The sequence below is a fragment of the Maylandia zebra genome, linkage group LG7 (genome assembly GCF_041146795.1).
Source record: "Maylandia zebra isolate NMK-2024a linkage group LG7, Mzebra_GT3a, whole genome shotgun sequence".
Taxonomy (NCBI): domain Eukaryota; kingdom Metazoa; phylum Chordata; class Actinopteri; order Cichliformes; family Cichlidae; genus Maylandia; species Maylandia zebra.
In genome coordinates, this window is record NC_135173.1 from 15,186,489 (window position 1) to 15,204,822 (window position 18,334).

Sequence of the window (18,334 nt, forward strand, 5' to 3'; positions counted from 1 at the left end):
TTGCAACTTCATATCTTGTGCGCGTTTTTTTTTTTGTTTTTTTTTGACAGCGAATGCACACCTGTGGACCACTTATGTGCAGCCCCGGTTATATAGCTCGTCATATTGCAGCCACAGAAATTCTTTTGTCCATGAAACCATAAAGCTGCACTTTCTTTTTGCCTTATAGTCTGATTTGTCATAACTTTTCCATTTTGTGGTAAGCTTTTCTTTGGCTGTCACTTCTTCACCCTGACCTGTCTTATTTGGCTCAGCAGAACTGAAATATATATCCTGCTGCTTTTACACACACACACAACGGTCAGCGATTCTCTGCGCGATCAACCTCTCATATGTTTAAGCTGCGGGAGATTTCACTTGTCATGTTTGCATAGTAAGCTAACGATTGATAAGACGATGTCAGAGGAATTGGTGCGCAAATTATCATCACTCACCAATCAGTGCTGTTGCTCTCTATACACAGTTTGCGTGATTGCAAAGTGAAAGCAAAAAACAAGCGCAAATTCAAACGGGATTTCAATATGTCACATATTGACAGTGGCTCATCGATGCCAATGACATAATTACCCAGCTACATTTCCGAAAGAATGCAAAAGCATTGACATATATTTTTCCTTCCTACAATAGCCCGATGGGCAGGGCAGATAGATTTTGGTAGCCTGACTGGAAAAATCGCTAACCCCGGGATGTCTGGCTAGCGATTTTGCGAGCCCTGTATCTGATTGAGGAATCACTCATCTTTGGAAAAGAGCGTTTATTACAGAGAAATGGCTCTTTCCAAAATAAAAGCTATACTATACGCTTCTTCTGGGCTATATTCTCAGCAGCATATTGTAGCGGGTCAGGGCTGTTCAGGGTTCTGTTTGTACAGTTATGTTTTGTTTATGTTGCCATAGTGACGGGTGACGCCCTCTCGCTGCGACGGTGTGTCCTTCCGGGGTCAGAGGGCGCCCTGTGTGTTGTTGCTGTGCGGTTGCCGCGCTGAGCAGTTAGCTAGCGGCAGTGTTCTTCTGCAGATGTCAATAAACGACTGTGCTCCCTGGCTAGCTCACGGGAAGCAAGACCAAACGACACCTCTGTCTCCTCCTTGTCTGAGCTCGCCACATTGGTGTCAGAAGTGGGATGATGGTGGCACCCCATGTTCTGACCCGAGTGACTTTTCCCCCGCCGGTCGTGACCGGCCGGTGAGCCAAAAGAAGGCACCTGGACATTTGCAGGACTTTATGTGGGGTAATGGGGTCGTCGGGGACGACTGACCCCTTAGGTGGGGGCTATGTAGCGGGTCAGGGCTGTTCGGGGTTCTGTTTGTACAGTTATGTTTTGTTTATGTTGCCATAGTGACGGGTGACGCCCTCTCGCTGCGACGGTGTGTCCTTCCGGGGTCAGAGGGCGCCCTGTGTGTTGTTGTTGTTGCTGCTGTGCGGTTGCCGCGCTGAGCAGTTAGCTAGCGGCAGTGTTCTTCTGCAGATGTCAATAAACGGCTGTGCTCCCTGGCTAGCTCACGGGAAGCAAGACCAAACGACACCTCTGTCTCCTCCTTGTCTGAGCTCGCCACATTGGTGTCAGAAGTGGGATGATGGTGGCACCCCATGTTCTGACCCGAGTGACTTTTCCCCCGCCGGTCGTGACCGGCCGGTGAGCCAAAAGAAGGCACCTGGACATTTGCAGGACTTTATGTGGGGTAATGGGGTCGTCGGGGACGACTGACCCCTTAGGTGGGGGCTATGTAGCGGGTCAGGGCTGTTCGGGGTTCTGTTTGTACAGTTATGTTTTGTTTATGTTGCCATAGTGACGGGTGACGCCCTCTCGCTGCGACGGTGTGTCCTTCCGGGGTCAGAGGGCGCCCTGTGTGTTGTTGTTGCTGCTGTGCGGTTGCCGCGCTGAGCAGTTAGCTAGCGGCAGTGTTCTTCTGCAGATGTCAATAAACGACTGTGCTCCCTGGCTAGCTCACGGGAAGCAAGACCAAACGACACCTCTGTCTCCTCCTTGTCTGAGCTCGCCACATTGGTGTCAGAAGTGGGATGATGGTGGCACCCCATGTTCTGACCCGAGTGACTTTTCCCCCGCCGGTCGTGACCGGCCGGTGAGCCAAAAGAAGGCACCTGGACATTTGCAGGACTTTATGTGGGGTAATGGGGTCGTCGGGGACGACTGACCCCTTAGGTGGGGGCTATGTAGCGGGTCAGGGCTGTTCGGGGTTCTGTTTGTACAGTTATGTTTTGTTTATGTTGCCATAGTGACGGGTGACGCCCTCTCGCTGCGACGGTGTGTCCTTCCGGGGTCAGAGGGCGCCCTGTGTGTTGTTGTTGTTGCTGCTGTGCGGTTGCCGCGCTGAGCAGTTAGCTAGCGGCAGTGTTCTTCTGCAGATGTCAATAAACGGCTGTGCTCCCTGGCTAGCTCACGGGAAGCAAGACCAAACGACACCTCTGTCTCCTCCTTGTCTGAGCTCGCCACATTGGTGTCAGAAGTGGGATGATGGTGGCACCCCATGTTCTGACCCGAGTGACTTTTCCCCCGCCGGTCGTGACCGGCCGGTGAGCCAAAAGAAGGCACCTGGACATTTGCAGGACTTTATGTGGGGTAATGGGGTCGTCGGGGACGACTGACCCCTTAGGTGGGGGCTATGTAGCGGGTCAGGGCTGTTCGGGGTTCTGTTTGTACAGTTATGTTTTGTTTATGTTGCCATAGTGACGGGTGACGCCCTCTCGCTGCGACGGTGTGTCCTTCCGGGGTCAGAGGGCGCCCTGTGTGTTGTTGTTGTTGCTGCTGTGCGGTTGCCGCGCTGAGCAGTTAGCTAGCGGCAGTGTTCTTCTGCAGATGTCAATAAACGACTGTGCTCCCTGGCTAGCTCACGGGAAGCAAGACCAAACGACACCTCTGTCTCCTCCTTGTCTGAGCTCGCCACATTGGTGTCAGAAGTGGGATGATGGTGGCACCCCATGTTCTGACCCGAGTGACTTTTCCCCCGCCGGTCGTGACCGGCCGGTGAGCCAAAAGAAGGCACCTGGACATTTGCAGGACTTTATGTGGGGTAATGGGGTCGTCGGGGACGACTGACCCCTTAGGTGGGGGCTATGTAGCGGGTCAGGGCTGTTCGGGGTTCTGTTTGTACAGTTATGTTTTGTTTATGTTGCCATAGTGACGGGTGACGCCCTCTCGCTGCGACGGTGTGTCCTTCCGGGGTCAGAGGGCGCCCTGTGTGTTGTTGTTGTTGCTGCTGTGCGGTTGCCGCGCTGAGCAGTTAGCTAGCGGCAGTGTTCTTCTGCAGATGTCAATAAACGGCTGTGCTCCCTGGCTAGCTCACGGGAAGCAAGACCAAACGACACCTCTGTCTCCTCCTTGTCTGAGCTCGCCACATTGGTGTCAGAAGTGGGATGATGGTGGCACCCCATGTTCTGACCCGAGTGACTTTTCCCCCGCCGGTCGTGACCGGCCGGTGAGCCAAAAGAAGGCACCTGGACATTTTCAGGACTTTATGTGGGGTAATGGGGTCGTCGGGGACGACTGACCCCTTAGGTGGGGGCTATGTAGCGGGTCAGGGCTGTTCGGGGTTCTGTTTGTACAGTTATGTTTTGTTTATGTTGCCATAGTGACGGGTGACGCCCTCTCGCTGCGACGGTGTGTCCTTCCGGGGTCAGAGGGCGCCCTGTGTGTTGTTGTTGTTGCTGCTGTGCGGTTGCCGCGCTGAGCAGTTAGCTAGCGGCAGTGTTCTTCTGCAGATGTCAATAAACGGCTGTGCTCCCTGGCTAGCTCACGGGAAGCAAGACCAAACGACACCTCCGTCTCCACCTTGTCTGAGCTCGCCACAATATTAAACATATCAGGTCCCCATAAGGAGAATCATGTGCTAACGGCTGTCTAAATGACTCGGGTAAAGTTTGTAGCATGCATGCTTGTTGTTTTTGTCTGCTTCCACTTGTCTTTGCACTAGGATGATGTCAGTGTAAACGTGCAGTCATATTCGTTGTGTTCCCACTAGTGCAGTCAGCGTTAATCTCGTTGAAATGACGTTAACGCCACAACAGGGCAAATCTCCGTTAACACATTAACGAGCTAACTGCGCTAACACACTAGTTCCCACCCATGTAATTGAGCATTGCGTGGCACATCCAACATACTGTTTTACTTTAGTCCATGACGCGCTTACCTTCAGGGTCATACGTCACATGAAAACCAAAATAATTCCAAACGCCAGATCTGAATGGGGGGGGGGTTCAATTTGCCATGTTGCAAGGAGAGCTTAACTTCTGTCTCGCTAGCTTGCCCTGTGCTCAGTTAATCTGCATTCGACTACTCCGCCTAGGCTGCACTGTCGAGCGCAGATCCACTGAGCGCTCAACACAGACAGCATCGTCAGAAGGAAAGTTGATCAAATAAATTAAAAATTTTGTATTGTTCGATACATATGCGTACCAAACCGAAAGCACTGTATCGAACGGTTCAATATCGATACGAGTATCGTTGCACCCCTAACAGATAGATAGATAGATAGATAGATAGATAGATAGATAGATTACTCTAAGATCTCTGTAGTGGCTCAGAGTGGGGAAAGAATCACAAATCATAATAATTAATGTGAGCGTCAGTATATTTTCTTAGTTTATGGGCTGTGATCAGCTGACGTGCTGCTCTTTGTGCATTTACACAACTGAATTTCGCAAGTTATGGTGGGTGATGTCCATCTGCGACACTAACATTATACTGTTTCTTTATACTAGACAGCATATAGTTGGTATAAAGTTGGAATTCAGCTAATTAATCTAAACATCATCATCTTAAATGGAAATTAGTCTACTTCATGTAAGCTGTAACTGACCATAAGCACCACAGCCACTGTGCACCAGCCCAGCGCAGTGCTTTACTATAAATTCCCCACAGTACTGTAAAGTAACCTCTTTATCCCATTTAAAAACTACAGAGTATTTTCATGCAAAGTTTTTCTTCCTTCTTCTTCCTCTCCTCTCCTGGCTTTCTTACATCTTTCTCCATCTCTGAATGAACTTATCTTGCCCTCTTTTCTCTCCCTGTGAAATACAGCATCTGGACATTTAGCTAGCAACGCACTGTGCGACAAACTGCACACAAACAGTTTGTGTGTTTGCTGATGTTTGTTGAGCTGATAGAAACACTGAATTTGAAATTGCCTACCATTAAAAAAAAACATTACTTTCTTTATGCTCACTGCTATTCTGTAGCTAGCATGATGCTGAAGTACCAAGGCCACAACACCTACACTCACTCCAGCCCACTTTACAGGGAGTGCAGAATTATTAGGCAAATGAGTATTTTGTCCACATCATCATCTTCATGCATGTTGTCTTACTCCAAGCTGTATAGGCTCGAAAGCCTACTACCAATTAAGCATATTAGGTGATGTGCATCTCTGTAATGAGAAGGGGTGTGGTCTAATGACATCAACACCCTATATCAGGTGTGGATAATTATTAGGCAATGTCCTTTCCTTTGGCAAAATGGGTCAAAAGAAGGACTTGACAGGCTCAGAAAAGTCAAAAATAGTGAGATATCTTGCAGAGGGATGCAGCAGTCTCAAAATTGCAAAGCTTCTGAAGCGTGATCATCGAACAATCAAGCGTTTCATTCAAAATAGTCAACAGGGTCGCAAGAAGCGTGTGGAAAAACCAAGGCGCAAAATAACTGCCCATGAACTGAGAAAAGTCAAGCGTGCAGCTGCCAAGATGCCACTTGCCACCAGTTTGGCCATATTTCAGAGCTGCAACATCACTGGAGTGCCCAAAAGCACAATGTGTGCAATACTCAGAGACATGGCCAAGGTAAGAAAGGCTGAAAGACGACCACCACTGAACAAGACACACAAGCTGAAACGTCAAGACTGGGCCAAGAAATATCTCAAGACTGGTTTTTCTAAGATTTTATGGACTGATGAAATGAGAGTGAGTCTTGATGGGCCAGATGGATGGGCCCGTGGCTGGATTGGTAAAGGGCAGAGAGCTCCAGTCCGACTCAGACGCCAGCAAGGTGGAGGTGGAGTACTGGTTTGGGCTGGTATCATCAAAGATGAGCTTGTGGGGCCTTTTCGGGTTGAGGATGGAGTCAGGCTCAACTCCCAGTCCTACTGCCAGTTTCTGGAAGACACCTTCTTCAAGCAGTGGTACAGGAAGAAGTCTGCATCCTTCAAGAAAAACGTGATTTTCATGCAGGACAATGCTCCATCACACGCGTCCAAGTACTCCACAGCGTGGCTGGCAAGAAAGGGTATAAAAGAAGAAAAACTAATGACATGGCCACCTTGTTCACCTGATCTGAACCCCTTTGAGAACCTGTGGTCCATCATCAAATGTGAGATTTACAAGGAGGGAAAACAGTACACCTCTCTGAACAGTGTCTGGGAGGCTGTGGTTGCTGCTGCACGCAATGTTGATGGTGAACAGATCAAAACACTGACAGAATCCATGGATGGCAGGCTTTTGAGGGTCCTTGCAAAGAAAGGTGGCTATATTGGTCGCTGATTTGTTTTTGTTTTGTTTTTGAATGTCAGAAATGTATATTTGTGAATGTGGAGATGTTATATTGGTTTCACTGGTAAAAATAAATAATTGAAATGGGTATATATTTGTTTTTTGTTAAGTTGCCTAATAATTATGCACAGTAATAGTCACCTGCACACACAGATATCCCCCTAAAATAGCTAAAACTAAAAACAAACTAAAAACTACTTCCAAAAACATTCAGCTTTGATATTAATGAGTTTTTTGGGTTCATTGAGAACATGGTTGTTGTTCAATAATAAAATTATTCCTCAAAAATACAACTTGCCTAATAATTCTGCACTCCCTGTAAACTCCCAGTATAAATGCCATAGATGATACATCTGAACCAAAATTCTAAGGAATTTTTCCAAGGAGTAGAAACTAAAGATATTTGTGTAAAAAAACATTTAAAGAATAAAAATAAAAAGTTGTAAGTATTTGTACTTTGTTACTTCCCACCTCTGAAAAAGCCCAGATGTATTGTCTAAAAGGTGTTGTGATGGATTCCAGGACGACAATAACTAATTATCCCTATAAGCTTATGAGAAAGGTCAAGGTTTCTTTATCACTAGCTGGATATGATTTTCTTTCACAGGATACTTCCGGGATTAAAGTCAAGTTATCATTTCATGATAGAGCTGTAATAAAGTGGTCTCGTAAATAAGAAAAGTTTACGCTGCATTCTTATAGGTACCTGCTGCTTGCTTAAAGAAATGCCCTCCAGCAAACACTTGTCTATGTGTGAGAACCTCCCACACGTACTTTGCTTTTGGCTACTTGGCAAGAATTAGTCAAGCAGAATGAGATAAAAGACAAACCAGTTTTTTGGAATAATGCTGGCTTTGATTGCTTTCTCATGACCTGTGTTTGTGTTTCTGTGTGTGCAGCAAGGTTACAGCCCGTCCTCCCCTGGGTCTCGAAGCCCTGGAAATAGCTTCAAGAAGGAAAGACCCAAGAGTGAAAGTAAGGGTTAAAAAGTAATCAGAAATTCCAGTTATGTTTTTTTCCCCCTGTTTGTTGTTTTTTTAAGAGGTAGCTGTTCTTGCTCTGACTTTTGTCTCCATCATATTTCCATGCTGCAGTGATAGAGGAGCTGCTGACTAAAATCAATAACAAGCAGCCCCCAAGGAAGTTGCACGTGGAACGACCGTCAGCCAGCGCTCAAGTCCTGCTCAAATCTAGCTCAAAGCCAGAGCAAGTGACTGCATGGCTCAATTCAAAAGGCTTCTCAAAATCGTAAGTTACCCACAACTCTCACTAATCCACCAAATCAAAATACCTCCCTACGCCTTAAAAGCAGGGATAAACAACTCACGGCTTGTGGGCCAAATCATTTGTTAAGCTCCACATAGGGTGCATAACAAATTTTCTAATTCGCTAAGTAGATGTTTGGTGCAGTATGAGCCTTTTTTGCAAAGAATTTGCATCATCTCGCTCTGTGCATCCTTGTTCCAAGTAAACAGTAAATAAGTCAGTTGGTTTGAAAAGAAATAATTTGAAAGAAAGAGGATTTATTGTCTTTTTAATGTGTATTTCTTATATTTGATAAATATTAGGTCCTAGACAGCAACTTGAGTATCACTTGCTGAATTTCATGTCTTTACTGACCTCTAGTGGCTTAAAAGGTGTTAGCCTGGAGGTGTAGTCTGGTGCAAAAAAGCGATCTATTTAAGTTCAGACAGAGATGCCAGAAAGGAGTGATTAAAGGTTTTCTTTATTTTATGAACAGATGCAGAGTGGGGTGGCTGTGTCTGTTTGCCTTGTTACTCTGTAACCATATAAGCGTTACCACCTTGGCATATGTGGCTAGTTAGCATTTAGCACAAAGCTAAGCTGTGTCTAAGTATAGCAACATGTCTCAGTGAGCCTGTCACGTGACCCAGGTGCAGGAAATGACAATGTGAATAATATTATTGATGATACGTATCTTTTCCTGTCATGCTTTGTTATAATGGGATACATTTTTTTTAAATGGTCCTTTAGCAGTGTGCTCTCTTTTGGAAGCAATGTTGTTTTAGTAAATACTGTCTTTTAATTGTGTGACTGTTTTCTGCAGAACTGTTGACTGTCTGGGGATCCTGACTGGGGCTCAGCTGTTTTCCCTGAACAAAGAAGAACTGAAGGCTGTTTGTGGAGATGAAGGCAGTCGCGTCTTCTCACTGGTCACCGTGCAGAAAGAACAGCTAGAGGTCAGTCCCCTCAGCAGCACACTGCTTACACAGCTGTTTCATTTGATAGATGTGCTTTCATTGCTGAACATCTGACAGCCTTTAGATGCTGTATGAAAAATGCCCACTTTTTAACTTTCAGTAATTTTCCAATATTGTTAAGTCAAGTAGATGCATGTAAAATCTGTTGTCAGCTTTCAGATTCATAGTGATTCACGCTCTATACTTAATGTACATAAAGCCATAAAAAGTGGATGTACTCACTGAGATGGAGACCGTACTAAGTAGAAAGAATTTGTCAGTTTAACATGTTCTTCATAATCACAGCTACACAAAAGTGTAATCAAAAAAGTTACAAAAAATGACAAAGTAGATTAATAACCTCAAATTACGAATGTAAATATATATTGCACTGCAGTGTGGTATATTCCTGAACCACCAACTGGATCTTTCACTGAGTTTATTCACAGCAATGAGATGCTGCAGAAAAATGTAAATTAAAAATGGAACGCGGTGTTTTACAAATAAGTTAAAGCCTATTTTAAACTGTTTAGTCTGAATAATTTGAAATTTGTAGGTTTTATCGTTTGCTGAAAATATTGTAATTTAAACAATAGGAAAATTTGAGGACTCTCTGTAGGAGAATGAAGAATTGAACCTCAGACAGCGCTGCATTGAAATGAACACAGTCGACAGCAAAAAGCAAAGATGAAAACGAGCACAAAAAGACTTCAAAGCAAACACCTCAGTGATTCTACTTTAGAAACATGAGCAGGTAGAAACTGAAGCTGCAGATTGACTGATCATCTGCTTGTTTATTGTTGAAGTTCAGCATCTAGCTGCTGGGCTGGGGTTGGCATTCACTCAGGTAATGTCACCCTGGGTTCTTGGCTAGCTTAGCGTTAGCATGGTGTCTGTGCAGGTGCCTCATTTAAAATGGACACAGGAACTTTGGAACTGTATTTAGAAGAAAACAAATCCTAAAGCTACTGCTTTGTAAATATATGCAAGTCTGTATATCTGACATCTTCAGCATCAAACGATATTTAAAGAGACACCAATGCTTCCTTTACAGCAGAGCGGTGGAACCTCAGAGCTGCAGGAGATCTTGACACGGCGGCAGGAGAGGATCGACTCCGGCAGCAAAGACTGAGCCTGTTGACCTAAACAATTCATCTAGTCATCTAGCTCCTTCACAGCTTTCTAAGTGCACCAGCTTCTTCAATCAATCTACAGTTAACTCTGATCTGCCTTGGCAAATACTGAAATATTGTGTATGTCTTTAATTGTATATTTATTTTGTATCATCCAACGTGTATGTTTTGAAGCGTTTTTTTCTTAATTGTGTTGCATTTTTTCTCTTTGTCTCCTTAAATTTTCTCAACAAAGATTTCTGCTAAACAAAAGAAAAAAGGAGCTTATGAATTTACGTACACTTCGGTGTGCGTGTGAGCACGTGTATGCATGACTTGCATGTAATGTACATATTTGTATGAGCAGTGCAGTTAATGTTCATGCTCACCATCAACAATGAGGCTGTTTACTAAAATACCTTTAAAAAAGTAGATTTTAGCGATTGTGTTTTAAAATCTGTGCCAGAATGCTTGACATGCTTTCTGATATATGGCCAACTGTTTTCATGTAACTGTTTACAGGAGTTAAAAAAGAAAAAAAAAAGATAGACATGCTCTGTGTTACTTCTAGCAGGTATCATTTTCTCAGCCTGGTTGGTTAATGCTCATCAACACTAAGTATTAAAACAAATATTCTTGCTAATCAGGTTTCAGACATTCTGGCAAACTTAGCAAGCAACAATTCTGCATGAAGATTTTGTCTGTAAAAGTGAGACGCTGCCATTAACATGTTCTTAGCAGCAAGGCGTTTTGCAGTGTAAGCTGCACAAGCACCAGAATAACAAGCACTATGTGCAGTAGATATGTAAATCCTGGTAATGAATAAGTGGAGATTTAGAGAAACGTTCAAGCGGGTGTATATAGTTTTTAAAAAGACAATGATTCAAAAATGAATAAATAAACTCGGTCTTAATTGTATGTCTTTTGTCAGTATGGTTCTTGTGTTTGTCATTGGATCAATTTTACCAGAGGACCAGAAACAGTCAGCACAGTTTATTTATTGTAAACTGAAACAGAATAACAAGAGCTGCATTTTAAAGTGGTTACAATTTTAATTTTGACAGAAAATAATGAAATTAATATTGTACAAATAGTGGTTTGTGAGAAACCAGAACATCAGTGACATAGTAGCTCATCTAGCTCACATGAAAAATGTGACTTTGGCCCCAGAGCACCGTGTGTGTAATGACCAATTAGGACATGATTGATTATATTCTGAATGAAACTGTAGGAGGAGATGCAATTCTTCTCAATTTTGAATGGACGGATGGCCAACAGATGGCTTTACCTCACCACACCTTTGAGCAATAAAATGATCATGTTTTATCTGCCAAATTGACTAAACTGACAAAGAATGGCTACTGTTGATCAAGACACTCAAAGGCAACTTACGAGAACCCCAGACTTAACAATAGCATTAATAAGAAAGGTCATTCCCCCACTAGTGGCTTGATTTTAATAATCAGACAGATACAATTAGTTGGGTTTTTTTGATGCAAAAATGAAAAACACTCCTTTTACATCAGTGAAGGAAATGCAGTCTGTTATTTATGGAGGTAAGCGTCGAGCCAGAGGTCTCCTGAGGTTTTCAGTGACCTGATGAAAAGAAAAAAAATAGGAAAAACAAGTAAGTGTCTGTGTGTGTTTTCAACCTCGTCAATGCTCCATTATGATAATACTTACGTGACAATATCAGCAAGGCCTCGCCACAAAGTTTTCTCCTGGTAAGGAATCCCATGTTTCTCACAGAGTGCGCGGACCTGTGGCGCCACCAGGTGGTAGTTGTGGCGCGGCATGGTAGGGAACAAGCTTGAGAGAGAAAAGAAACAGGAAGCTTCTGTCAGATATGATAGCGTCTGAGAATTTGTGTTTTAAAGTCTCTCTATGTTGCCAAACAATTTCATATTAATGACAGCTGTTAAATTATGAAGGCACTGGAACGATGCATGCAGACTGGGCTCCTACAAAAAGTTCTGTCAGAAAAACTGTGTTTACAGAATGTGACTCCATGTCTGTGTGTGTGTGCTCCCCCCCACAGAGCTGCCATTAGAGGCAGTTTCACAAGTGGTTAAATGGGGAGGCCTGACTTTATAGCATGTGATGACACCACTCTTTCACCATTTTTTTCTATATTTACAACAAGCGTGATGCTTGATTCTAGTTCCTGATTCAGAGAGGTTTTATGGACATTTGCTGCTTGTGTCTGCAAAATGGTTGTTTCTATTTTAATCCTAGTACTCGACTTTGTGAAAGCACACTGAACATACATTTGTCTGCATTTGCTGCACTCATTTCACTTACTGGTGCTCGATTTGAAAGTTGAGGTGCCCACTGAACCAGTCGTTGAAGAAGGACTGCTCAATATTACAGGTGGATTGTAACTGAAGACGAGAAAAAAGCCTAAATAAGATCAATATTTGTGATACAGGGACATTTATGAGGATTGGGCGATGGAAGAATCAAAGTGTCCAAAACCTTTGCACAACCTTGCTGGTAAAATAGGTACAGGTACCTGAATAGTCAGCCAGTCCTTGTGCTTTTCATGATCAATGTCCATCGGTATGTGATTCATCTGAGTCACCCACACAAACCAGTGACTCTCCAAAAACCTGCAAAATGAATAACAACATGATAACTTTCATTGTAGAAGGGATAACGGAAAGAATAGAAAAAAATCTTCCTAATAAGGTATACTACAACTGATAGGACCAGGTGACTCTTTCACCCAGAATCTAATCTAAGACAGTGTAACAACTAAAGTATGCCTTATTAGGAAGAGCAATCACATAATGCTTTGGTTAATTCTCTTTCTAAATATTTACCTGACAAAAAAAAAGAGCGCCACTGAGCCAAACACGCCGTATAGAGGTGCATAATAGTAGAAGTAGCGGAGGTAGTATGTCATGGCCCAAGCCAAATCCTTCACAAGACAAGAACATTCATATGATTTATATAATGTCTTACTTAACAAGAGTCATAATTCATCACTATCGTATTTGTACAATTGGGTCCATAATTTATTGGACATTTTTTGTAGTTTTGCCTCTGATCAGAACACAGTGCAGCCCTTCATCTGTCATAAGAGGTTTAACAAAAATGTTGCATTGACTGTTTGGGAATTACAGCCATTTCATACGCAGTCCTTTATTTTCAGAGGCTCAAAATTAAACTAACAAACTACTTCAATTTTATTTAATATAAGCAATATTTTTAGTACGTGTATGAAAATCCTGTGCAGCCAATGACAATTGGAAGATTAGCATAGATGCTCTGCTATCCCTTTACTGTAGACACCTTCAGCTGCTGTCTGCGTCACTTTCTGCCTCCACTTTTGTCTTCAGTAAATGAAAAGCTGCTCTGTTGGCCTGAGATCAGGTGACTGACTTGAGGAATTTCACATTCTTTGCCTTGAGAAACTCCTGTTTCACTAAGCACCAGTGGGGATACTGGCAGACATACAGGTTCATGCATAACACTGCCTTCACCATATTTGACAGACAATTGGGTTTCTCTCCTTCTCCATACTTTTCTCTTCACATTATTCTGGTACAAGTTCTTCTTGTTTTCATCTGTCCAAAGATTTTTACAGACCTTTGCAGGTTTTTTCACATAATTTCTGGCATAGTCTGGTCTTCCAGTTCTTAAGCATAATCTGCTGTATGTATCTTGTTTTAAACCCTCTGTATTTTCATTCACAAAGGTGTGTCTCGATCACAGACCTTGACAATGATACTTTAACCTCCTCGAGCGTGTTCTTGACTTGGTTAGATGTTTTACGGCTGTTTTTCGTAACCATGGAAATAGTTCTGCCATCGTGCACTTCAGTTGTCTTCTGTGATCTTTCAGGTCTTTTGGTGTTACTGAGCCGGCTGTCCACTCATTCTTTCTAAGAATATGTCTCAAATCATTGATTTGGGCACTCCTAAAGTTTTTGCTGTCTCTCTGATAGGTGTAAATGATGGCCGGCCTCCTTCCCTTGCAGTGACATCAGTTTGGGCTTAATATTTAAAAAACAATGAAAAGCTACTAAATGCTAGTTCAATATTTGAAATGAACTTTGCTTTTCGTTCTTTTATCTGGTTAATTTGTCACAGAATAATCAGTTAGTAGTTTAAGCCTCTGAAAATGAGGAGAAACTGTGTGTTTGCTACCACCTGTGCTATTCTGATTTTACTGTAATGTTTTTCTTTAGCACTCTAAGCTCACGTTTCCTTTGCTAGGCTAAATACAGCCTGATACATCAAATGGAAAATAATTATACAAACTGCACTACACCACTCAGAGGCTGAGAGCTTACCAGCCAGTATCGCCGGGTTATCATGGTGTGCATTATATTAAAGTTGTAGAAAACTGGAATGAGCAGCGGAGGTCCCACTGAAAGAGAAAAAAAAAGACAAGGCTTTTTAAAACAAAGCTGTCATAGTTTTTTATTCTTGTTAAATGACTCTGAAGAAACATACAGAGAAAGAAGTACTGGTGTTGGTGATTGTAGGGCATGTGCTTGATCTTCTTTATCCCGTACTGCAACACAGAGGTAAACAGAGGGTGATGAGAAGTTGGATCATATGACTGAAGAAATTAGAAACATTAGTGCTGTGCTACTTGCCTCCACTGGTATAGTCTGTCCAAGTACAAAGGTGTCCAGCGTGTTGATATCGGGGTCCTTGGTGAAGATGTTGGGTTTAGCGTGATGCTGGAAATGTCTGTGATTCCACCAGTTGGCCGAAGCTCCCTGAGAAAATCGATCTTTTAATACCTGTGTTTAATTTATATGAAAAGAATATAACTGAGAGAGGTTACCTTTAAATGACCAATGACAAACTTGTGGACAGCGTGGTTCCAGGTGGACTTTTTGAAGACCGACAGGTGACCAAAGTCATGCTGCAGCCATCCAGCCTGCGCCTAAAGAAGTAGCAAGCATTATGTGATGTTTTTGGCTGGTTTATTCTGAGATTCTACTACAATAGAACTAATCCTCTTACTGACGAAGGTTGAGGATTAGTTATCTCATCATCTCAAACTTTGTGTTTAATGTAAGCATCCACCTTTGTAAAAGTGTATATGTCAGAAAATAAGGAAATACATATTAGGATCCATTTAAAGTTTATGTCTGAATTACCTGAGCGGTTGCTAAAATCACCGAGCACAGTAAGGTGGGTATCCAGCCCGTCCCACACATTGAAACAAGCATCCATCCGAGGGCTTCTAGCAGCACGATGTGACCGAGGTGGAGGAAGAAAAACAAAGGCTGACCTTGAAGCAGACCCTGCTTCTCTACCTGAGCTCGCAAGGTTTTGAAATCCTGCACGATGGCTGCCTGGGTTCAGAGAAGAAGAAACAAACAGTTCTGTAAAGCTGAGAGGATGTTATGTACTAATGTGACACTTGTGAAATCAAGAAAAATGTTTGCATTTTAGCCGTTTTAGGTTTTGATTCAGAGAAACGAGGCATTAAACCCGGCAATGAAACCTGAGCATCAGGAATCTCAGCTGTTCCCAGCACTGTAAAATGCATGAATAGGAATTCAGATCTGTGAAAAGGCTGGCCTACTTCTGTTCCGCATCTAAACAAGGTCCTTTATTCAGGGAATCAAAGGCTCACATTTTTGTCTTGGTCCTGACTTGGCTCTGTTGCTGCCAACTCTCCAAGCAGCAGCGGCTTCAGAAACTTTTGCACGAACTTGGAATCAGGATGAAAAGCAGTGAATGCCTCCTGAAAGAGAGAAAATTGGAAATGTAAGCTAGTAGAAATTATTTAGTGGTTGAAAATAGTTTTGATCCTTCTGAGGGGTCACAAAATCAAAAAGAAACCTCTGGTAAACATACTTATGTATTTGCAACCATGTTGCGTAAAAACAAGTTTACTACCACCGGTATTATTTTTATTTTTCATGAATCATTATTCATAAAACCTCAAAGGGGAACTCTCGTTCTGTTAGAGCTCCAAAGAATGAATAGACATGTAAGGAGTGGCAAAAGGTCCAGGTGTAGACTGTAGACTGGTGTGTAAACTACTTTTCATGCAGGACATATTTAAAGTAAATATCAAGTGAATCAAATTAATTCCAAGCATGTTTTTCTTAACAACAGCATTCACAAATATATGCAGAAAGAAGGAGACACAGTGGGAGAAAGACTTGCTGGCTTTGTGTTGTAGAAGGTCTAAATATTCTTACAGCCATGATCAGTATCCATAAAAAATTAATTAGTAGGTAGTAGATAGAAAAAGATCAATTGATAAAATTAAATGCCAATTAACAAAACAGTAAGACCACTAAGAACAACCGAAAGATAGAGAAAATGTGTGTCTTAAGATTAAGATAAAACTGTTAACACAGAGTTGATCTCTGATAGGAGGTCTCCTCCAGAGGTGTGGAGATGCATGATCTCCCTTACTCACCCCAGAACAGTTAAAAGTGTTTTTTCTGAGGATCTAAGAGATTATTACATGAATGAAAGCTCTGACAGAAATGTTGGAATGACTATTTAATACCCAGGAATGTGTCCATTTCAAGTATATTAGTAACTATACTTGCCAGTACGATTAAGCAGAGTAAAAAGTAGACTTAAAGAGTTTAAATAGTGTCCAGTGCCATCTGCTCTGTGGAGCTATCCATGGATCCAATTCCAGTGTTTGTACAGCATGTGTTTTTTATGTTTAATATATTTGCTTATATCGGTAAACAGGATTTATGAAAGGGTTATATAATATGAAAAGCAATGACCTCTTTTGAAAGTATCTTTTAGACATTTTTAATGTCAGTGCCACTTTTTACCTTGATAAATAAAGGATATATAAAATTCCCAAAAAAGTTTCTTTGTACCTTGTGACAGCAATGTTTGTTTCTGGCTCAAAATGAATCGATCATAGGCCAATAAGTCATTTACAGTCGTGTAAATACCGGAATTTTTTTTAACCGTTTAACAGTTAAAAAAACAAAACAAAAAAACCGTGGTCCACCTCCAACACGTTCTCACTCCCAGAATTGTAGTTAATCACAATATTTAGGTGGTATTCATAAACACCACAACTTTCATATTATTAAAAAAATAAAAACAAGCAAACATAAATGCACAAGCCCGTGCATTCTGAATTTATTTTCAAGGAAAGTACATAAAACATATAAACGTAATATACCGTCTTTCAAAATAAAATCACATGAAAAAAAGCACAGGTCTGTATAATGAAAACGTACCGTGGCATCCTCTCCAGCATAGTGGCCGATGACTCGAAACCCTCCTGGATGCCTTTTGGCCCAATGAGTGATGTTGTAAACCTTTCGATCGATGACCAGCCATTGATCATTCCTGCTGTTGTGGCTCTGCACTTCCTCCCAGGTGTAAACGCCTTTAGCTTTCCCACTGTCCGGCTCTCCCGGCACCGTCTGCTGGCTTCCACGTCCCATCCTCACCGCTGCCTCTGGTCTGAATGCACCTGAGCTCTAAAGTGCCAGTCCGACCTGGGTGTAAAAAAGGGGCCCTTTTAACCGTTTACGCAAGGAGCAGCACACGCAGGGAAGATGTAGTTTGATGCTAGTGTTTTCTTGAGTTTAATACACCGAATGTAGCGCAAGGAAAACAAAGAAGAGTGCAACATCCTCATTAATAATTCATGAGATCCCACAGCCTCCAACTGAAGCTGCTGGTGAAGCAAAAGCTCCAAGATTTTGTGTCGACATTAAACATCAACCTAGCCGCCAGATGCATCGATACTCAGCACATAAGTTTGTTTTATACGTGAATGCACAGGCTGGAAAAAGTCCAGTCGAGGTTAACGTGTAAAAACCCAACACAAAAGTGACTAAAGCGCCACCAAAACGGATTAATCGTCCCACAACTGAACAATTAAACAACAAGGGTGGGTGTCCGTGCAGGCAATAACACGAAGAGGATGAATGTTAACTTACAGCATCCGGCCTTCAACTACTCTCCTCGGGTTTCAGTCACAATAGAGCGGTTAAAAAGGTTCAGTTCCGCTTTATGTAGCGATCATCAAGTACAAACTCCAAGCAGATCATTCGAGGGTGTCTGGGCCAATCGGCGCTCAGTATATCCCCCCCCCCCCTCCCCCGCTGGCCAGGGTGGCCTCAATAAGCTCCCTGCACATTTTCTAATTCAGAAAGGGCAACCGGTTTAATGGCTCTAACTTTGTTTGATGTGGTATAAGCCATTTGTTTCTCCCTTCTTCTTCTTCTTCTTCTTTTTAAAAAAATACAGTGCAACCAACGAATTTGCAAATACAATAAGTGAAGCCTCTTAGTGATGCCTGATGTTACTCCTTGTCCAAGTTAATGGTCGATGAGTCAGTGGGTTTGAAAATAAGTCATTGGGAAGGAAGGAAGAGGGGTCCCTGGTCTTATAATGTGCACTCACTTTGCATGACTATCATTTGCTCATTGTCTTTCAGAGAAAGCAATTTCAGTATCATTCCCTGAATTTGATGTCTATGCTGACCTCCAGTGGCTTAACTTGCTATCTTTCTGCAGGGTATCAGTGTGCAGATGTACTCTGATACCCTGTAATAG

At 42.5% G+C, this 18,334-nt stretch overlaps 2 protein-coding genes across 4 annotated transcripts in view; one reads left to right on the forward strand and one right to left on the reverse strand.

Annotated features, from left to right (window-relative positions):
* Positions 1-10,728, forward strand: part of eps8l2 (EPS8 signaling adaptor L2) — a 30,913-nt gene extending 20,185 nt beyond the window's left edge. For 2 of the 3 annotated variants that reach the window (XM_004553015.5, XM_004553013.5), the window contains 4 exons: positions 7,397-7,472; positions 7,592-7,745; positions 8,566-8,698; positions 9,753-10,728. In XM_004553015.5, coding sequence (XP_004553072.1) covers positions 7,397-7,472; positions 7,592-7,745; positions 8,566-8,698; positions 9,753-9,830 — 441 coding nt within the window. In that variant the 3' untranslated portion in view covers positions 9,831-10,728. The remainder of the gene's footprint in view (positions 1-7,396; positions 7,473-7,591; positions 7,746-8,565; positions 8,699-9,752) is intronic. The other variant, XM_004553014.3, reaches the window with a different exon arrangement.
* A 60-nt stretch (positions 10,729-10,788) lies between these two features.
* Positions 10,789-17,824, reverse strand: LOC101473919 (acyl-CoA Delta-4 desaturase). Its single transcript, XM_004553011.3, has 13 exons — positions 17,717-17,824; positions 17,006-17,269; positions 15,412-15,522; positions 14,930-15,127; positions 14,611-14,712; positions 14,417-14,542; positions 14,271-14,331; positions 14,108-14,184; positions 12,633-12,730; positions 12,323-12,419; positions 12,112-12,191; positions 11,494-11,619; positions 10,789-11,406 (listed from the first exon to the last, which is right to left on the reverse strand). Exons 2-13 carry the CDS (start codon positions 17,213-17,215, stop codon positions 11,355-11,357), a joined length of 1,338 nt encoding a protein of 445 aa, XP_004553068.3. The 5' UTR covers positions 17,216-17,269; positions 17,717-17,824; the 3' UTR covers positions 10,789-11,354.
* Between the last annotated feature and the right edge of the window lie 510 nt (positions 17,825-18,334).